The sequence below is a fragment of the Lissotriton helveticus genome (assembly GCF_964261635.1).
Source record: "Lissotriton helveticus chromosome 1_1 unlocalized genomic scaffold, aLisHel1.1 SUPER_1_unloc_9, whole genome shotgun sequence".
NCBI classification, from domain to species: domain Eukaryota; kingdom Metazoa; phylum Chordata; class Amphibia; order Caudata; family Salamandridae; genus Lissotriton; species Lissotriton helveticus.
The window spans coordinates 2,784,818-2,807,817 of record NW_027611736.1 but is presented as its reverse complement, the minus strand read 5'-3'; the positions used below and the strand labels follow the sequence as shown (position 1 = coordinate 2,807,817).

Sequence of the window (23,000 nt, the reverse complement as noted above, 5' to 3'; positions counted from 1 at the left end):
TCCATAATGTAGTTAACATGGGGGATGTAGTTAAACAAATCATAAGTTCTGATGATTGGGATGTTCAGGCCGTAGAAGCGTTGTTTTCTGATTTGAAATATTATGCTGCTTTTGATGCTGAAGATTTGTATTTAGAATCTGCTTATTATGGTGATTTATTTTGTTTCCAACATTTTGGTAACCACTACCTACATAAAACTAATTCCAGGAGGAGCACTGTAAATTATACACAATGGGAGCATTGTCCAGCTCCTATGCAAGGCAGTTCGAGTACCTTTTCGAAAAAGTACACTTATTTTACTGACTTTAATCAGTCCACTCCCACATCATTTTATTTTAAAGTGACAGAAAAGTCCATGTCCAAGGTTAGACTTACCGATACTAAGTTATTGTACTTGAAGTCCTGTCTAGACCAGCTAGCTGTTGGAGGCTACGAGTTGTGGAAGGAAACAGTTGACCTTAAATCAGTTTGGGGTTCTAAAAATTGGCAAGTACAAGGCACTGAGGCTTTGCACCGTGCATGTCTCATCCCGAATCATATGTTGTTTTTGAATTCTACCATTTCACAGACAACATGCTTTGGATTAGCTATTTCTAAAAAATTAAATACTCCTTTCCCTGATTTGGAAGAATATTCAGGTTGGGGTAGTACTACAAAGTTTTCGATCAAAGAGTTGCAAACTCTATTGCTAAATTCGTCCTTTAACATATCCAGTTTGGATCCCAAGGGTTGGTTGCTGTGGCACAGAAGTGCTGACTCGTGCCAACATTGTTGTCTGGGGTTAGCTGATGGCTATACACAGGTCAGGGTTGATACCCGTTTTGAGAGTGACCATTCTGTAACCACCTATTCAGTAGGCAAATTATGTCAGAATTGGCTCAATCATTCTACCCTGGCGTCAGTTAAACTGCATTTATCTAAGCTGACTGACGATGTTGATCTGAATGATTTCATAAAAGGCCCGGCTAGGTGTAGATCTAAAAGATGTATATATGCAGTTTTTAATGAAATCTGGAAAACATCACAGATTGAGGTGGCTACCCGCCTTAGGGTTATAGATCAGGCTAATTTAGAAAAAGTGCTTGCAGTTGTGGATAATAGCATTAGCACGCTTTCTTCCCGCATTTACACATTGGATAATATCGTGTCATCTGTTGTTGATATTTTGCAAGATGAAGTGTCTGTAATATACCATGGTCAAAGTCAATTGCGTCGTGTTATGCAGTTTGCATGGACCCTGCAGACGCTTAAGGCCGGAAAAGTGCAGTGGAATTACATGAATACCTCTTCTCTATTTGCCCCGTTTAATTTGACTGATAAGCAACGTTTGCTTTCAATGAGAGATGCATCTTTTTCCATGTTACATATTGAACGATTGGAGTCATTACCATTTTCTTTGGCAGAGGCGACTACTGCAACGTGGCTTATCCACGGATTAATAACTTTACCGTTTGCTCTTTTCGAATTTAAAAATTGTATGAAGTATTTTGCCATTGGTAGATACGAGCCTCTTGGTAGCTCCTATCTACATGAAGCCTGGTCGCTTCCTTTTACATACAGATGCCTTAAGGACGGCAAGGAAGTTTATCTGAAAGGTGAAGAGTGCACCGAAACACCGGATCACTCATTAATGTGTAGACATATTTAATTACACTGCTCTTGTAATCAAGAAGAGCCTAATTTAGGCTGTGTTTTGAAAGGTACCCCCGTGCCCGCTATCGTCCCCACATTCACATTACTGGCTAACGGCAGTTATTTACTTTTAAATAATGAGGATTGCTGTGGGTTAATAAAAGGCATTGCTTATGTCGTTACAGTCAGTGAACGTGTGGTTTGCTGTAAAAAGGTGTTGTATCCACCCACGCATGGGAACTTGGATGTTTCCATCTGGCCGAGGATTCCGACCTTGAAAGCAGAGTTCAATAAGATGAGTCGCATAAGAGCTCTATTGTCCAAAAAAGAAGTTGCCCTGACATTTGCTCGTGAAACATTTGTCCTTCACGTAGCTAACACCCGCACAGAGGTTCATGCTTTATTAAATACTGACCTACCATTGCATTTCGGTGAGCTGATTCATACAACCTTTAACGCATCCTCCACAATGGGGCTGGCGCACTTTTTTAAAGTAGTTAGCAGTGGGCTTGTGACTTTATTTCAGAAGATATTTGGGGTCATTCCTGCATTCTTCCATTCTATTTTTTCCAGCTTATTTGGTGGTTTTCCCGTTTTACTGGCGCTGGCTGCAGGCGTACTTACGCTGTTTTGTTTCATGCAAAATGGATGCACATCCTGTGTTCCAAGACGAGCTATCGCGGCTGGCACTGTTTCGCAACAGGATGCTTGAATACTATGGAACGCTGCCGCTCGCCACCTTAAGTGCAGGTTATGGATTATCATTTCGATTTTCCTATTTTACATGTGTCCAGCCTGTCTTTCATTGCCTGAGTTGCGATTTCGACATGGCCCTGGATTTGTGTCTCTGCAATGTGGTGTCTCCAGAAGTGGATTTTAATCAACTCATTAGCCCCTTAGTTGCTCATGAATTGCTTTGTTCTGACGGAGGGATTATGGCCGTTGCAGCGATGCATGGAATACTGGGTCGTTGGAATATATTCACAGCGGCGCAAGATTTCTTGGCACACAGCTTCACCGAGAACCCACCGAGTTGTCCTCTGATGGTGCTAGAGGCTCCGGTAATTAAAGAGCATGAATGTTCTTTCCCGCTATTAAATTGGATGGCTGAATTATTTTCGGATGATAACAGTGACTTCTTTTTGGAAGCTGTTGCTGCTTATTTTGCATATTCGGTGCTAGGCTGAGCTCTATAGATGCCTTTGTTGACATTGAAGTTTTTCATTATTTTTTATGCAGCTATGAAAAACTTTTTAAGCCCCGGACCTATTGAGTTTGATTAAGGCGAACACTAAATTGTCATGATGGTGAGATTTTGTTTTTTTGGGTAACGAAAATATTTTTTTTCTAACTTACTCAAATTTGAACTGACTATTGTTATTGAACCCTGCATTTAAAAAATGAGCCCCTTATCTTATCTTATCCGTGCTCGGATCATTGGAGGGTGTCGTATAGATATGCTTTGCCTATATGCTGTGTTAAGTTAGCATGGGCTTATTAGGAGTTTAAACGCCATTTTACCTTTCTGCTGCTTCTGCACACGACACATGCCTGTTACTTTAGCTTTTGAGCCTAGTAGAGTATTTTGATTCACACGAGAATAATATGTTGTTACTCTGATATCAGCTTTGCTTGGTAAGCTGTGTCTGTACAGTGAGTGCTGAAACCTTCAAGGATATCTCGACACAGTGGTTGTTGTGAGATCTGATCTTCGCACGTTCCTAGACATAACATACATGCAGCTGAGGACAAATTCGGGCTTTAGGCGCGTTATATATTGCTTTGCACAGAGCATACACACACACTTGATGGTGCTTTGCATGCAGAGACCTGGTGGAAGATGATGTGATCCCTCATCACTAGGATCTGAGGTATGGGGCCGCCCTGCTAAAACCCAAAGAGACCTTCTTAGATATTATATAATATACTAGCAAGTGAGGGTGAGAATTAGGTGTTGTTTAGCCTTCTTTGCTCTAGCATTTTAACATGCTTTCACCTTTTGTATTCTATGGACGAGTAACTATGCTGATTACTTTGTTTCTTATAATATGTTTTCTTGTACACTGCATTAGAAAATAAACATTTCAAATGTGCAAGCGTCCTCATTTACTCCTTGTTCTGGATTGAAATGATTGTATAACGAAAGAGTGTTCATGTGTTCCACGTTACCTGAGGTGTTCTAAGTCCATGTTCTGGTTTGTCTAAACATTGGGAGTTTGGAATAACCAATGAGACACACTGTAGCTGTCTGGTAGGGGATTTTGGGTACTAAGGTGAGTTTTGGTACACCCTAATTCACTGAGGTTCCAAGTCTCTATGCACAGTTCTGTATGAGAACGGAATCCCTGCGACAGGCCGATGTGCAGCACCACACACATGCATCCCCGACAAAGTTTGAAAGGAGCGCTGACATGAGCCTCGGTCCCCTAAGAGCACCCTCTAGTGACCGGTGGCCAGGATCACACCCATGCTGCCCATCAAAGTTTGGAAGCTGCGCGAGGAGCACTGAGATGCGCCTCGGTCCCCTATGACCACCCTTTAGTGGCCTGTGCACAGCACCACACACATGCAGCCCTGTCAGCGTTTGAAATACGCGTGAGGAGTGGTGAGATGCGCTCCAACGGCTGCCTATGAAAATGATGCATAGTTAGAGCGCGCAACAGCAAAAACTTCAAAATCACTATGTAGACACCAGCAAAATCACCAGTTAAGCATTTAACAATGAATTTAAGTGAGGAGACAATGAAGCACACTTAACTGATAATCAGAGATGATGGACTATATTATATGGAGTGTTTAATGATTGGTTACAATGTTTTCTCATTCCCTAATGATTTTTTGGGGAACGTAGTTGTTTGTTAAAGGCTGCTGTATGAATTAGAGTGGAGAAAGATGAACAGAATCCTCGCCTCTATTTCTGACATCGAATTTTTAGCATTCTAAAAGTAAAGATATCTCTGCAGTCATCCCGATGACAGAAAAGATGAAACACAAATAAATGAATGAAATGCTTTACGAGGCTGAGCACTCTTAAAGTTAAGGAATAAAAGAAAGGCAAAAAGAAGGGAATAGAGAGAAACAGAAAAAGCAATAAGATAAGAGCAAAAAGTAAAAAAACTAACTAAATAAGAGAAATAGATAGACGAACGATAGTAAAATGGCTGTGGTATAATATATTCAATGGCACTTGTAATACGGCGGCCAGGATATCCATCACCTTTGTTACTGAATAACCCAACCACCGAACTCTAAATCAGGCTCTTAATACTTTGCAATGATGCTGCTGTTAACTATGCAACATTACTCAGTAGTCATGACAAAGAGACACCTGGTTGTGCGTAACACACTTTTTATAATTACAAGGGCGTGAACACACTGAATGAACAACAAGTGTAGATTAAAACGCAGGGTTTAAATACACCTACACAAACACCCAGAGACTAAACCTGTAATAAACACACAAGCTTCAGTAACAAGTAGATCATACAAAGAATGATGGACATAATGAAGCAGACCTAGAGATACATGCATAACACAGACAAGATAGGTCTTGATTTAGAGTTTGATGAATTGGGTACTCCTTCACAAGCGTTGTGGAGTACCCTGTCCAACAATTTGATGTTCGGCCTGACCTAATGCAAGTCACATGGATTGTTTTGTGTCCAGCCTGACTTGGGTGCTGTCACTGTAAATACATCGGGCTGCTGATCCTCTTTAGATCAGGCAATCTGATGTATTTTTCTCTCATTTGGGGCCACCAGGGAAAACCCGTTAGTACTGAACAGAAAAAATGAACCCCACTCCCTGAAAGAAAATGAATCCAGGAGAAAACTCCAAGGGTGTGAGGGTGATTAGTTATTTGTTTATAAAAAACAATCTCCTGCTTTGGGAGCTTGTTTTTGAAAAACACAAAAGTTGGTTAATTGCTGCCTTAAACATGGCAGCCACTAACCAATCTTCTTGTGCCTTCTCCGCTGAAGGTACAGAGCGCCACAGAGCCCGCGGAAATCTTTAAACAAGGCTGGCGGCCCGTTGGACTTAAGATCAGACCCAGAGTCTTGATAATTGATAAACAGAGGTGTGGAAAAAAGAGAAAAAGGTAATTTAAACAAGGCTGGCGGCCCGTTGGACTTAAGATCAGACCCAGAGTCTTGATAATTGATAAACAGAGGTGTGGAAAAAAGAGAAAAAGGTAATTAGAATGCTGCCTGAATGTGATTCATTGAATATGACAAGACGCTGCTGTGTCCCTTACCTTAACGTTGACTATTTAAAAAGAAAATTGCTATGTATGCTGCATTTGTTTATTTCTCCAAAGTTAGCTGAACAAGTTACTGGTTATGTTAAATCATGTCATACAGGACAAACAATTGAGGTTAAACCAAACATCCTGTTGTCCAGCAACATACAAGGACCAAGCGCCTTAGCCTGACAAAGGCTGTAATAAAAGTGCCTTGCTAGGGTTTATGTTCAATCCAGTTCAGGGACCATGGTGTAGGCAGGAGCTACTGGGTTGAGATCATTTTCCTTTGATGTCCCGAGACCTGTCCTAGAATGGCTGTTCAATCCGGTCCAAGTAAACCTTTTTGTACTTGACTCTCAAGTTAGTGAGGGCGCGCAGTCTCAGAATTCTCAGCTTCGTAATGTTGGCTGCTCGAACTCAGAGCTCAACAACAAACCAACAGCCTCAATAGAATGAATGTCCAGCACACTGCTTATCTTGCTAAGAAAATGTACTTTACTCACTCAGTTGCATCCAATACTAGATTAATCAGAAACAAGTCAATGTCTCTGGCCTGTTAAGTTGGCAGGTGCTGCTCTTACTCATGTCTATCCCTCTCCTCCTATTATCAGGTTCCTTCTCCCGGTTCTGATCCCCTCTTCTCTAGTAGTTTTTAGGAGTGACATGAATATAGTACAGGTGCAGTTCATTCACCCAATGCGCATGTGCTCTCAGCCCTAAGTGTTTATCCCCTTCACAGGATGAGTCAGTCCTTTCAGGGTAACTTTCCAGCTGCCCAGCACTCGAAGGGCACGCCTGCACACTTGAGAGAGCAGTGGCCCACCAGCAGTCTTTTGTCAAGCTCTTTCGACCTGGGTGCATGTCTGCATTCAGTAGGTCACCCACTCCTCCTTTTCTTTGCAGTTGCCTGAAGATCAGCAGTCCCAAGGTATAGCGGTCACACCTGGCCTGTCGGGAAGTGCAGCCCCTCTGGACCTTCCCCCCCATCAGAAATTGAGCCCACATTGTGGCCGGCTGGACCACAGGCGTAGCCTCAGGTAGGGTTTTCGACACTTGGACAGTTCTAACAGGGCGAAGCACAGTGTGTTCCCCCAGTTAGTAAAAAACACAGCATAAGTCTTGGCTGCTTCTGATGAAGCCAAAGTCTTGTGCAGCTTTTCCGTCTAATTTTTCAGTCTGCAAAAAAATGTTAAATCCAGGTGCAGAAAAACCTCACAACTGATAATCAGGTGGAATGAAATGAACACATGAAAGTACGCCTTAATTTCATTGCGCTTGATTCGTAATCAGGGCCATAGTTGAGGGATAGGTCTAGGCATAGGCCTCAGAACACACAGTAGATCAGCATGAAGCTGGGGCTATCAATCGAAATCCCGGATACCCGAGACAAGTAGTGGGTAACTCAGGGCAGGGGAAAACGACTGTTGTCCATGGAGGGGACATTCCCGTCCCAGAAATCTACATTACAAATGAATTAATAGTAATTATATATATCTGTTTTGTGCCAGTGCATATGACTTTAAAACTTCACAGATTATATGTAACCTTTATGAACTAATTAAAATTGTGAAAATTCTACAAATCTTTTCAGGTTACCATTCTACTCTTTGCTGTGTCGGAAAACTAGCTCAATTTTTCCAAATTCTACAGTGATTTGGCTTGTGACTTATATTTTTGCAAATCTACACGTATTAACTATTTTATTTTAATACTACAGGTGATTGAAATTATGAACGAAGAAAGCAAGATTTAGCATCCGGCAACTGAAGATCAATACCATAAGAAGGATTGTTTTGAAAAAAATTAAGGACATCCAGCGTTCTGAGTTTGAAACTGTTTCCAAAATCTATGTGTGGTGAGGAACCTTACGCTGATAAAAGTACTGTTCCTGTAAGTGAATTTTTCAACTTTGTGTTTCATTAACCCAGAGCAGAACCGTATCGGAGCACACAGCATCAGAAATAATGTGGAAAGAATAGTCACTTCAGCATCCTCATCTGAAATATTACCAGAAAGACAAATTGCCTCAGCATGACAGAATAATGTTCATCTAAAGACTCATCCAATTACCGAGAGGAAGCACACGCTGGTTAAAAGAAAGTTATAACAAAAGGTTTCTTCTGCAGATCATCAAAGAAAAGACTCCGAAAGAAGACTCTGAAGCTTACAAGTCCAACAGCCAAAAGCACAGAGATTCAGAATCACCCTTGCTCAACAACCAGTTTTAACTAGTGGTGCAACTTTGAGACTTTCTGCCTCTGAATATAACACCTCGACCAACTCTCCTCACTTTAACGAAACCCTTAAAAATTCACCACTTTTGTTCGTTCAAGACCATCTCACATATATGTTTCCTTTTTATTCTGTACTGTGCTGTAATTCTATGTAAATTGCCTCAACATTATCTGTTGTGCAGGAGTGATGTGTAAAACTGTTAAATATAAAACGAATTAAGTGAACACCGTGGTGCTATATCTAATGTAAATAGATCCCCATTATCTGAACTAGAAACTTGGCACCAAACACAGGAAGGTTAACAGGAACTGATTCTGCGACTGATGATCACAATACTACTGTGCATGTTCCAACGTCCTTAGTTACCACCATTATGTCAGTGCAAAAAGGTACTTAATATTTCATCAGTAAATATCTGACTAATACCTTATCACTGCTTTGCTAAGAACCTAACAAATGAATGTGAGAAAAACTTCAGTTAGAAAATAAGTTGCAGCCGCACAGGCCATTACCTAAAGCCCAATATACTCCACGAAAACCATTTTGGCTGGTGCTATAGAACTGCTTCCAGATATATTTTGCTCAATTCAAGTGTTAAGAAGATTACATACAATTTCATTTAGAGATTAATGCTGAACATTATTTAAAAAAGCCCAGACTCTAGAATCTGGTTCACTCTTACCATGGCATATAAGCAAGAGAAAACCAAACTTGGAGCATTAACTCTAGAAATAAATATTATAAAAACATGGACTGCAAGAACTAAATCAGTGTTTACACCAGCTTCGCTCATCGCACAGTAACCCAAACTAGGGAAAAAAGATATGTGCCAAAAAATATTTAGCTGAAAGTCTCACCGCACTGAACATGTGAGAATGCACACTAGGGAAAAACTCTATCAGTGCCCTGAATGCCCAAAAAGTTTCAGCCGTAAATCTTATGTCACTGAGCATTTGAGAATTCACACTGGGGAAAAACCTTATCAGTGCTCTGAATGCCAGCGAAGGTTTTATATTAAACAGAGTCTTTTCCGACATGCAATAATCCACTCTAGGGAAAAACCTTATCAGTGTTCTGAATGCCAAAAGAATTTCAAACGTAATTTTCTTCTAACTGCTCATCTGAGAATCCATACTGGGGAAAAACCTTATCAGTGCTCTGAATGCCAGCAAAGGTTTCGTACTAAACAGAGTCTTTCTCGACATGCAGTATCCCACACTGGGGAAAAACCTTATCAGTGCTCTGAATGCCAGAAATGTTTCAGTGAAAAAAGAAGTCTCACCCTCCATACAAGAACCCACACTGGGGAAAAACCTTATCAGTGCTCTGAATGCCAGAAATATTTCCGTGACCAAAGTGGTCTCATTCAGCATACAAGGACCCACACTGGGGAAAAACCTTTTCAGTGCTCTGAATGCCAGAAATGTTTCAGTGGCAAAAGCAGACTCACTAAACATACAAGAATCCACACCGGGGAAAAACCTTACCAGTGCTCTGAATGCCAGAAATGTTTTAGTGAAAAAGGCACTCTTATTCAGCATACAAGAACCCACACTGGGGAAAAACCTTATCAGTGCTCTGAATGCCAAAAATATTTCAGTACCCAAAGCAGTCTCGGTCAGCACACAAGAACCCACGCTCGGAAAAAACCTTATCAATGCTCTGAATGCCAAAAATGCTTCAGTGGAAAAAAAAGTTTCACTCAACATACAAGAACCCACACTGGCTAAAAAGCCATAAGTGCTCTGAATGCCAGAAATGTGTCCGTGTCCAAAGAAGTCTCACTCAGCCTACAGGACCTCACACTGGGGAAAAAACCTTATCAGTGCTCTGACTGCCATAAATGTTTCAGTGACAAAAGCAGTCTCACTCAGCATACAAGATCTGACCCTGGGGAAAAACCATATGAGTGGTCTGAATGCCAGAAATATTTCAATGACCAAAGCAGTCTCACTAAACATACAAGAACCCAAACTGGGGAGAACCTTATCAGTGCTCTTGATGCCAAAAACGTCTTAGCATAAATCTCTTACTGTACATGTGAGAATCCACACTGGGGAAAAACCTTAACATTGCTCTGAGAAGCAGACAAGATTGAGAGTTGAGATTGTTACAAGCACCATAAGCAAACACACACGATCCGAAATGATCATCAGAGCTCCGAATGCCAGAAAAGCTTCAATTTTAAACACAATCTCACTCTACTTGAGCAAATAGACACAGGGAAAAGTGAATGACAGAAATACCTCTCTGACCATGAGAGACTCCATTCTGGGGACTGCCAAAAAAGATTCATTCAGAAAAGGTATCTCATTCTTCATCAAGATTCCACAGTGGGGAAACACTTTTTCATTGCTCCGAATGCCCGAAAAGCTTCTATCTGAAAGCCATTCTTATGTAACATGAGAGAATCTACACTGGGGATAATCCTTATGAGTCCTAAAAATACAAGTAAACTTGTGGTTACAAATGACTTCTCACTTTACATGAGTAAACTCACATAGGGAAAAAGCCTGATGGATATTCTGAATGTCCGATAAGGTTTAGTTTTGAATACAGTCGCATTCCACGTGAGAGAATGTAATCTGGACTAAAGCCTTATACATACTCTGAATGCCAGAAAGTTTCAGTCTGAAAGTCAGTCTCACTATAAATGCATCCATACCAGGTGAATAGGAACCCAGATCCCAGATCCTGAGTTGCAGAACAGCTTCTAACGCAACCTCACTTTACATAAAGACTGAAAATTGTAGTTGCAATAGGATTAATCAAAAAAATCTTGCAGGATAACTAAGCCTGCCCACATGCAACCTCCGGAGAAGTATCAGGGTTTGAAAAAATCAACCAAATGCCACAAAATCCATAATTTAAGTATCAGAAAGTTACAATACCCTCAAGGTCTCTACTTGACTCAGAAATGTTAGAGCTTCAAAGTATCAACAAATTGCCACAAGATTCACAATATGAATGTATTAAATGTTTTCAACCCCAATGGTTTCTACTTGCCCTTGTTTGTTAACAAATGACTAAAATATATATTTTGGGTGCACTGTTTTGTACACTTGTTAACATTATTGAATATAGAATTTTCATCATAACATACAACAGCAGTAAAACGTAATAAACAAATTACATTTGATAACGCTCTTTCTGGTGGATACTCCTTTACCTGCAAATTCCTCACCTGCTGAATATTCCCCAGGAGCCAGACTGAATCCTGAAAGTTGAAAGCAGTATTGCTGCACCTTCGTAGATGACTTTGTGCAACTCAGTGTCGACATCCTTCAGCTCCAGAAGTGACGATCGGAGACGCATATAAGCAATACCCATGAGAACAAACACTGGGTTCCGAGGGTTTCATTATCTCACTGGCCTGTATCACATACGCAGGCCCTAGGCAGATGTTAATTCACCATTTGTTTCATGAGTAGAATTCAGAAGAGACCTTTTCCTTTTGTATAACTCCAATTGTATTCTCAGCAGCAAGTGTATATATACATTTGTGAGTGATGACGGTGTGGTGCTCAAGGTGAAAGTGATATGATAGAACAATCTGATCCACATATACACAGAAACAGGGCTGAACATTACTTTTGTACAATACAAGTTAAGCAAAGCTAATTCTTAGAAAACCTAGTTCATGTAAAACAGTCCCTGTATAGTTGATGTTTCAACCATTCCAGTTAATCAGTTAATTATCATGATCTCATCAGTACAGTAGATTGCCATCCCTCCCGTATACTGCTCACACTGTATTCAACACTCCTCAGTAAGGGATCTTCTGTATCTCAGGGCAGCATTCACAGGAGGAAGTCAAATTCAACGTAGCCAACCATACACTTGAAGCCATTGAATCTTCTACTTGCTGTGAAACAAGTTCGAGTCTGATTCGTCCTGATGAGATCCTCGTAATTGACTATGTTGTCCAGGAGAAGCTGCACCAGCCCTCCTCTGATGGTGGGCAGGAATTCCATGAGCACCAAGCAAAATGTTTGCATCTCCCAACAGATTGATGTGGAGTCAGGCTTCTGCCTGTGAGGAGGGTCTTCTAATCTGCACCTCTCCTGCATGGCCTTCCCAACCCAGAAGTGATGCATCCGCCACCACTGTTAAATCTGGGTGGAGTAAGGAGAGGAGTCTGTCGCTGGCACAATCTCAGTTGCTGGACAAAATGTTATATTCTGAATACAACAGGGTGTCTCTGTGTCAGGAAGGACACAATAAAGAGGTTTTGCGGCTGCGCTCGCTGTAGCAGCAGGTCACTCAGTGGCGTGTTGTCCCTGATGTTGTGGACATTGTCTTTGTGCGCCATGTCCATGAAATAACTAGGATGCCTGTTGTGTTTGCAGTGGTGTCTGGCATTGGCAGAGTTGAAAAACCCTACTGTATCCACTGAGGTGACAACATTTTTGATGAAATTGTTTGGCGGAGGCAAACAGGTCCAAGAAATGTGCTGTGGCTCTGCTTTCTTTAAATCTGTCTAGGGCTTAGTCCTCTTTCTTGTTTAAAAGACAACAGCCATGAACAGCAGGTCCATTAAGGATGCTTAGATGTCCTCAGAGAATCCTATATACCTAATCCAGTTCATGCACTGAAGTGCAACACTCGCCTTACTCAAGCAGTCAACCGTGTCCAAGCCACAACGAATTACAAACTTTGCAGCAACACGTCCATCTCGAATAGCTTTTATTAGGGTCACTGGCAGAGTTTGGGCCAATGTAGCCCACAGGACATGATTATATTAGGAAGCATAGTCATTCAGATCCTCTAGGATTTGGTGATGTACTTAAAAAAATCTCTAAATTACCAGTTTTTTACCAGGCCTGCCCTTTCTACAAAAATGCCTGTGAATGCAACCTCCTCCTTGTATTGGTCAAGCGCTCAGCACTGGGCCAATAAAAGGAGGGGTCTCAGCAGCAGGCAGGTGATGTGTTCTTTTTTTACTTACTCCTCACCTGCCTGCCTGCTGTTTTGTACTCTTTTGGAGGGCAGCAGACACCACCACCTGCAGCCAGACTGGTGGACTTTCCTGGCTTCACCCTGGACTCTTTTGTAGCTGGAAGGGAGGAAAGAAGCACGTCTGAGACCAGGGCACCAAAAAGATGATCACTTAGGTTTTCCCGGCCTGATGCAGCAATGCACATCTGTATCCTGCAAATTGTCTGTGCTTCCCTTTCCTCGTCTAGGGCCTGGGGTGACCTGGGTGTGAAAATAGAAGGGAGCATGGGCCTAATAAAGGGGGGCAAATATAATCAAAATTGTGCCTGCCTGGCCTATGGTAGTAAAAAACAATTGTACCCAGAGGGCAGCACTCTGGGGCTGGTAAATTAATGCAGGGGCCTTCCTCCGATGAGCACACGACAGGCACAGGGGGCTAATCATTTTTTTAACCAAGTGCTCATGTGGAACGAGGCTGGCCCTCAGGGCAAGAAGACCCAATACTAAACTTTCACCGGGGTGGATGGGTTGGCAAAAAGGATTGGCAGACCGCTCTAAGGAGTCTAAAGGGTTAGAAAGACAGCGCAAGGTCATGATAGAGAGGAAAGAAAGATTTGATCAATTACATTCCACACAAGAGGCTGGGTTCAAGGTAGGGGATGACATAAAAATCAAAGCGCCCATTGGTAGAGCGAGTTGGTCTGAGTTCAGCAAACCCACAAAGATCATCAAACTATTCAGAAATGCTGTGAAAACTCAGGAGAGCAAGATCTGGAACCTGGGAAGAGTAGTGACATACTGTCCACCTAATGGAGACGTTACCCTTGGGAAAGGGAGGGTAGACGAATCCCAGGTGCGAGGAGAACTGCCGGTTAGGGAGCACAGTGAGGCATCCCACCCTGCTAGCAGAACCAGCCAGAGAGTAGTTAAAAGTGCCTGGCATTTGGAGCAATATGTGACCAGGTAGTTCAACAAATGTTATCTTGCTGTTACAACCTTGTTCGTATGCTTTGTTGTGTAGGGAAGGGGGATGTGTGGTATCATCCTTACTTCAACCACCTATCACCCCTACCCCATTGTACGCTTTGGAACACTCGGGGTGACATTATTCAGAATGTCACCATTGTGAGCGTTCCAAAGCAAGCGCCTGAGAACGTGTGTCACTGGCAGCTGTCCCTTGTCAGCTGTGGCTGGGGTCATTATTCCGTAACTTGAATAAAGGATTGGTTGTTATTCACCTGGTGTCCTTCCTGATTGAGACGATTCTACACTGGTCATAGTTAATATGTTCAAAATCACACGTAACCGCTAAGGCTCTCAAGGCTGATACATAAGTCTCAATGGATTCAGCTGGTTTTTGCTTCCTTAAATAAAATGTAAATCTCTCCATAACCACATTGATTTTTTTTCCATAGCGAATGGATTGTTGTTTAGATGCAATTTGGTTCACATTTAAATCAGACATGCTAGACAAAGAGGTACATTTTTATATTCCTTGAGACCTATCCCTCCAAGACAATGTTTTAGTAAGGCTAGTTTCCTGTAAGCTTCAGACTCCTCCCCCTCCAGAACATCCACATAAGCTAAAAACATTGCTTCCCATATGTGAGTTTACTGCAATTGGAGTCTTCTTTACAGGTGGTATCTCTTGCATACACCGGAATAATAACACAGTAAGCAAATCCCTATCCCCTGTATTCCCTTCTTGTGAATACATCTGCCTTGACATCAATAGCAATGGCAAACCAATATGCTGTCTTCACACCTTTTATCACCCACCAAGGGATAAACTGCTGTCTTCACACCTTTTATCACCCCCTTTTATCCCCCACCAAGGGATAACCTGCTGTCTTCACACCTTTTATCACCCACCAAGGGATAACCTCACTTTTACCGAACACTTCATGGACATAGTTTCCACTAATGCCTGTCATCAAAATACCCAAATATTTTTTGCCGACCTCAATCTCCCCTGGAATTAATCCAATGATGCAGTGGTCAATAGTCTCAAAAACATCCTCTCAGACCTCGACCTCACCCACATTTGCAACAGCTCTACACATGATAAAGGATCATTCCTTGATTTAGTAATCTCAAAGTTGATGCCATCCAACTAGATACAATCCATCCATGCGATTGGTCAGATCATCACATCATCACCTTCTTTATCAATGAAACAGTGAAATTCAACGTGGTTCAACCCACAAGACCTAAAATATGGAATAGGGATATGAAAAACATTGACCCTAACATAAGCACAACTCCCAGCTACAACTTACTTCTTCCTCCAGAAGGGATATCCGATGTTCATGACCTCACCAACCACTACTTCAATTCCATGAACACAATACTAAATGAGGTAGCCCCTCTTCAACTAAAGAGAGTCTCCACAAAAGATTCTAAGCCTTGGTACGATGCAAGATTAAACGAGGACTGACGAGCCCTAAGAATAACGGAACGCAGATGGAGATCAGCTCCATCCGACAATCAGCTCAAGATACTAAGAAAGAAGAGAAACGCATACTACAGACAGATCAAGCGCACTAAAGCAGACTTCTTCACCCTCCAATTAGACCAGGCAAAAAATCGCCCCAGAAAGCTTTTCGAGTTAATTAAAACTCAATCGAAGGATGCACCTCACCGCCCCCAAGATAAATGTGGCCCATGACCCAGCTGTGAAGAATTTTCTACCTTCTTCACTCAGAAGACTAATAGCATAAAGAAGGACCTTTTCAATGATCTAATCACAGACATTGTCTCACATACAAGAGAAGTGTGGCTCAGGGGTTAGAGGCGGCAGACCCGGAAGCTGAGATCGGTCCTGGACCAGGGTTCAATTCCCCGCCTCAGCGGGTCTTGGGCTAAAAATTCCACGGACTCGATAATTCTCGCCCCTGTGCCTCCTCGACTCACGGGTTCACACTCTGCGACTCTGGGCAATAGCTTGCTTAATCTCCACAACGGCCCCTCGCGGCGGGATGCCTGACTTTCACCTTGTGGACACCCTGCCGGGGTTTCTCACAGGGGAATACCAGGACGGGTTCCCTAAGCAAGCGCCAGGATGCCCTTTGGGTGACAGGTTTGCGCTATATAAGTACACCTACATTTACATTTACATTTACATACAAAACCCTCACCTTCCCTTCTAAATGCCCCACAGTGAAACTCATCAAAGTTCGACCTAAAAAATAATGCTACTTGGTCTTCTTTCAATACCTACAATAAAGAATCTATTCTCAAAATGCTTACTGCCCTGAACCCAGCCAAACACTTCACTGACCCTCTCCCTGCTAACTTTATAAAAGACTTCACCCCACTGCTGGTGCCTCTATGGACCAAGATCATAAATTACTCTTTATGCCAAGGTTGCATCCCTGACAACTTCAAAGCCGGGCAGGTGTCCCCCATTCTAAAGAAACCTACGGCTGACTCTGCGGACTTAAAAAACTACCTCCCTATATCCAACATCACTACCTTGACCAAACTCTTAGAAAAATGTGTACACCTCCAGTTGGTAAGACATATTGAACATTTTAACCTACTCAACAAATACCAATGAGGCTTCCGTGCAGGTCACAGCACTGAATCAGCCATGACCCATATAATTGATGATGCTCTACAAATCCTAGATCAGAACGGAGCCTGCTTACTCATCTTGCTAGACCTTTCCTCTGCCATTGATACCGTCAAACACAATACCTTGATAGACCTTCTGAAACACAGAATGGGAGCATCTGGATCAGTTCTAAATTGGTTCACTTCATTCCTCCAAAACAGATCGCAACGATTTTAGGTCAACCACTCATTGTCCGAACCCGTCCTGGTCACGTTAGGAGTCCTACAAAGATCTTTACTTTTTCCAACACTGTTGAATTTATTCATGGAACCCCTCACTGAAATTCTCAACTCGTCTAACGTGCAATATCACATGTACACGGACAAAACACAATTATACCTTAAGATCCATACCCTAGAAGACATCAAAGCACTCAACACAACTCTAGGAAAAACTGAGACCTGGCTGGTAGAAAACTATCTAAAATTGAATGCCCTCAAAGCCAAATTCCTCCTAATAGCTCCTCCTGCCCAAGAACCCATAATGCAAGACTGGCTCAAACACCTTACTGCACTCAACTGCCAACCTCTCTTCGTTGACTCAGCAAAATCGCTGGGAATTACACTGGACAGAAACCTTAATATGGAAACACACATCAGCAACGCAACTAAAGGAGCAAACTTTCAGATGCATACACTGAGAAAACTGAAACCTTTCCTGCTGGAAAACGACTTTAAACCCGCAGTACAAGCTCCAGTCATCCCAAGAATTGACTACGGGAGTGTCTCTCTCTGCGGCTTGCCAAGAACTGCAACGGCCCCTCTAAGAGCCTCAATCAACGCTGCAGCAAGACTTATCACTGGCTCCAAAAGAAGCTCCCACATATCCCCTGACCAAAAATCCGTTAATTGGCTACCTTTTGAAGCCATAATATATCTGAAAATACCATGTATGACACATAAAGCCATTCACCACAACGCACCTAGCTATCTGGCACAGAAACTGGCGCCCTCATGTGGGGTCAGATCTTCAAGAAGTGCAAAAACCTTCTACTGAAACCGCAAAGATTCAACAGAAAGAAAACATATAACAGAACCTTTTCAGGGATGACGCCCAGAATATGGAATGTTCTACCCCCAGAAACTAGACTTAATCCCTCTATGGTATCTTTCAAAAAAAGAAGTGAAATCGCTTCTCATGGCTAAATTCACTTGAGCATGGACTACCCTTATTATGCTACCCAACATATCTTCCACATGGAACCTTATAATGTCTACTGTTCAGCCAGGTTTCCTTGATACTGTATCTATATTTTGCTTGATATACATTGAACATTGTGTTATGTACCTTATACCCATGTATCTATGATAGGATGTTTATACTATCATTGATCAGCATTGAACCTTATGTTATTTACTTTCTATTTTTGTAACTAAAACACATACCTTGTAAAGCACTCTGATACCCGCAAGGGTCTGGTTCTCGCTATATAAAACTTTCAAATAAATAAATATTCTTCAGGCAAACTGCACATGACTCGAAACAGCCAATTTAATCTGTTTTTTAAACACTTTAACTAATTGCCTTTTGTTCCACCAACCTTTATCTTGAAGGAAGGCTGAACCCTTACTAACTTTACAAACCAGAACTGGATTAGAAGAGATGGATTCACCTTTTCTGATTTTAAAAAAAAACATTCCTTGGAAACATTGGCTTAATTTGTTTCAAAACTATTTAGTAGCCAATGATGCTAATGAATATGATGCTAAAAGGAAATTCACTTTGTCATATGGTCATCTGGGGTTTGAAGGAAAATACGTTTTTAATAACCTACCACAGATTCATCCCCCAGCAGGAGCTTAGGAAGGATGAAACGTTTACTCTGAAGGTTTAGCCAGGCTCTCAAGGAAATTTGTAGAAGAGCCAAGTATACTTTTAGAACGTTTTAATTTCATGAAAAGGAAACAACAAGTAGATGAATCTGTGGAGGATTATATTTCTGTATTAAGACTTTTAGCGTCCAAATGCAATTTTGGGTCTGTTAAGAGATCAATTTGTTTATCACTGTTCATCCAAAAAAATTCAGGAGAGATTGTTAGGGTGTAGGGACCCAACGTTGAGTGAAACAATAGAAATAGCCAAAGGCATAGAAAGATCTATTGTTTCCTCAAAGGCAATTTCTAATGATTCTTCTCCTCCCAGCTCTTCAATAGCAACAATATCTAATGAAGATATTCACATTTCAGCAATTGATGCCAGAAGTAGGTTTAACAGAGTTCCTTTTAGGAAACCTAATCATTTTTGTTTCAGATGTGGAAAAATGGGTCATGTTATGTCTGTGTGTAAATCTGATAAAAACACAGTAAGAGTAAGTTCACTTGAAGTAACGCCGAACACCTGTGCACAAGATCTAGGTAAGATGCTTCTTACAATTTCAGATGACAATTTAGAAGAAATCTCTATCAAAGGTCCATCCTGTCAAGCAATGGTATCAAATGTTCTCATTGACATGATGGCTGATTCGGGTGCACCCATCACGATTTTTTCTGACTGGTTATTTGAGGAAAAATAGAAGGAAAGACAATTATCACATACAGATGTTCACCCTAAAGCCTTTGGAAGTCAAGACATTGACATGTCCGGATATTTAATTTTTTAGATGTTCTATCATGTTTAGGTAGACAAATGACAACAAAAATGTATGTAGCTATTAAGGGCAAGAACATAATTGGATGGAAAGACTTAGCTAGATTGGGTATCATCCTTGTTCCTGGATCTGAAAATCCAGTTGTTTTAGCAGAACAATCCATTAACTTTGTTGAAAGTGATGTTGAAACGAATGTGCTTAATGTTATTAATACGTTTAATAAAGTTTTTTCAGATGAAATTGGAAACATAAAAACATTTGAGCATCTAATCAAGCTCAAGGAAAATGCCTCCCCGGTTGTACAGAAAGTGAGGTCTGTTCCTCTTAGTGTTAGGCAAGATTTGAAAACATTGCTTGATAAACTTTGCAAAGAGGGTGTTATAATTACTACAGACTCTTCAAAGTGGGTCAGTCCGATTAGTATAGTTAAAAAGAAAATAAATGAGATCCGTCTCTGTGTGGATCTACGCACCCTCAATAAAAACATCATCATTGACTGTCATCCCCTACCTAAGGTACAAGATTTGCTAGCAAACTTGGGGAAATCAAAAGTGTTTTCATTACTAGATCTCAGATCAGCGTACCACCAGATACCGCTTGTCGTAGAGAGTCAAGACCTAACCACTTTTATCACACCTTTTGGTGCATTCAAGTACCTGCGAATGCAATTCGGTCTTGCCTCTGCGGCGAGCGTGTTCGAGAAATTCATGGATACCGTTCTAAAAGGTATTTCAGGTGTACATGCATTTCAAGACGATGTTCTCATTTTCGCTGAATCTACGAGAGAACACAATCTTATTTTGGAGAGAGTGTTGTCTGTATTTGAGAATGAGGGCATTACCCTCAGGATGGAAAAATGTAGATTCATGGTTGATCAAGTAGACTATCTTGGTCATTGTGTTTCAAAGGCAGGTATTAAACCCGAGATGTCTCTTATTTCTGCCGTCAGGGACACCACTCCCCCTAAAAACAAAGACACTCTCCGCTCATTTTTAGGGCTTTGCAAGTATTATTCTCGTTTTGTTCAGGGGTACTCTCTTATATTTCAGCCTTTGAGGGAGCTGTTACGCAAAGGTAACGTTTTTAATTGGTCTGACGAAGTGCAGAGGTCTTTCTCTGAAATCAAGACATTGATTGCTTCTGCACCCATTTTGGCACCTTTCATTTCTGGTCCGCCTTGTTGTTTAACAATTGATGCCAGCGAATTAGGTGTGGGTGCTGTTTTGTCACAACACTTTGGAAACAAGGAACATACCGTTGCTTATGCTTCACGATCTCTGTGATCCTCTGAAAACAATTACAGTACTATTGAGAAGGAAGCACTTGCCTGTACCTGGACAGTTGAAAAATGTAAGACCTTTCTTTGGGGCACCCATTTTTCAATTTTCACAGACCATAAGCCCCTCATTTTCATGCTCAATGGTAACGGTACAGGCAAAGCTTCGGCTAGGTTGGTGAGAATCCTTTCAAAATTACATGAGTATAATTTCTCCATCAAGTACTTACCTAGTGGTCAAAATGGACGAGCAGATTGCCTTTTGAGAATGGCCATTGATGATACGTCTTCACCAATTCATGATGAGGTAGAGTGCGTTGTACCTGTAGTTGATGACATTTTGGAAGAGAACTCCTCTTTTTCTAAAGAGTCATGGTTGTCTGCACTTAGTGAAGACAGGCTTCTTCAAGAAGTCATGTCCTATGTCAAATCAGGTTGGCCTCATGAGAGAAATCTTTCTTCTAATATTAAACCATTTGCACAGGTTTCTAATGAGCTATCTATTGTCAATGAATGTTTACTTCGACACGATTCTTTAGTTCCCCCTACCAATATCAGACCTGTGTTATTTAAGAAAAGTCATGAGGGCAACATGGGTATTTCTGCCACCGTTAGAAATTTAAAACAATTTTACTGGTAGCCTGGTTTTGATTCTCAAGTGAGAATGTGGATTTCTGACTGCATCACCTGTTTAATCTCCGATAAATATTGGAGAACTTTTGAACCTAATATTCACATGTCTTTTTGTCCTTTCTTTAGTAACATTCTCAGGGGTTCTACAATTTGAGCATAGTTGCATACAAACCTCGCATAATATTCGGCCAGCCCCAAAAAAGAATGAAGAGTATCTTTCTCTGATGGATCTTTTGCTTCTTTAGGTGCTCGGACGACAGAAAATGTAGGAGTAGTACATTTGTTAGACACCGTATGTCCTAGGTCGTCAAGTTCTTTGACCCCAAATTTGCACTTATCAGCTCTAACTGTCATACCATGGTTGCCTAGAATAGAAAGAACTTGTTTTAACAATTCAACATGTTCAATAGAATCTTTGGAAAAAATTAATATATTGTCCAAATACGTTTGAACGCCCTTAATTCCTTTAAAGATGATGTCCATCATCCTTTGAAAAATACTAGCCGCAGATACCACCCCGAAGGGAAGCCTCAGGAACTTGTAAGCACCAAAAGGTGTAACAAATGTTGTTAACTCCTGAGACTCCTCCGTTTGTGGAATCTGATGGTATGCAGATTTTAGGTCGATTAAAGAAAGCCATCTAGCCCCACCTAAATTTGCCAAAAGATCATGTATTTCAGGAAGGGGGTGGCAGTCTACCACAATGTTCTTGTTAAGCCCCCTCAAGTCCGCACATGACCTAATTTCTCTATTTTTTTTTCGAGCGACCTCAATGGGGGCCAACCCTTGTGAAGATTCTGTAGGTTGTATGATCTTTTGTGAACACAAATCTTCAAGCATGGTTTTCAGCTCTTCCCGTGCACTCAAGGGGACAGGTCTGACCTTATGCACCACAGGAATTGCATTAGGAACCAACCTAATTTTGTGTTTAAATGTTTTCACACAACCTATTTGATCGCTGAAAACAGACTTACATTCTGATAATAATCTCTTTAAATCTAAAGACAGATCATCTAGGCTGCATACAGGCATATCCTTAACTTTTATAGGGTTTACATCACCTGGAACTAAGTACAAACCCAAACGGACTAGATCCTTCCATCCAACTACGTTTTTTCCCTTAATTGCTACATAGACTTTTGTATTAATTTTTCTTTCCAAAATTCAGCCATAAAAAATCCCAACATGTCTATGTCTTTCTCGCCAAAGGTCTTTGGGTTGACATCAGTTTTTAATAAAGGCACTTTATCTCCCCACTTCTCCAAAAAATAAGTGTCTCGAAGTATTGTTATTGGAGATCCTAAGTCTGCCATAACGTTGGCCTTTACCATCTATTAATGCTGAACATAATGGGCCCTTAATCTCTAAAGGGTCTTTAGTATAGTAAACAGTTAAAAGTAAATTGTCTAAAGACTCTGTGCACTGGTTCGTTTCAATGTCCACACTTCGAACCGAAACTGACTTCTTACGACCTCTGCAGAGCTTTTGAAAATAACCCATTCTTTTTCAAATAGAACCGCGTCTTCCTAATGTAGAACATCCCTGAAAATTTCCGATATGTGTTTTTGATCCACATCTGTAGCAATATGACTACTGTTTTGAACAGGCTTTGATAATTTTCCTTTATAGTCAATATAGTATAATTCATCTTCATAACTCTCTTCCAACTCTGAAATTGAATTAAAGTTGAATGCTGGTTTATTTTGCATAACCTTAGTAGAAATCATAGAATGTTCTATGCTTAAAGCCATATCAATAACTTTGGAAAGCGAGGGATTCTTGCAACTTAAAATTCTCTCTTTAATTTTTTGTAATGTACAATTAAACACAAACTGTTCA

General features: G+C 41.1%; 1 protein-coding gene across 2 annotated transcripts in view; it reads left to right on the top strand.

The window, feature by feature from the left end:
• The window catches only part of LOC144806579 (uncharacterized), a 229,783-nt gene extending 218,680 nt beyond the window's left edge, over positions 1-11,103 (top strand). For both annotated transcript variants that reach the window (XM_078672914.1, XM_078672913.1), the window contains one exon: positions 7,594-11,103. In XM_078672914.1, the coding sequence (XP_078529040.1) occupies positions 8,987-9,841 (855 nt within the window). In that variant the 5' untranslated portion in view covers positions 7,594-8,986 and the 3' untranslated portion in view covers positions 9,842-11,103. The remainder of the gene's footprint in view (positions 1-7,593) is intronic.
• The last annotated feature ends 11,897 nt before the right edge of the window (positions 11,104-23,000 follow it).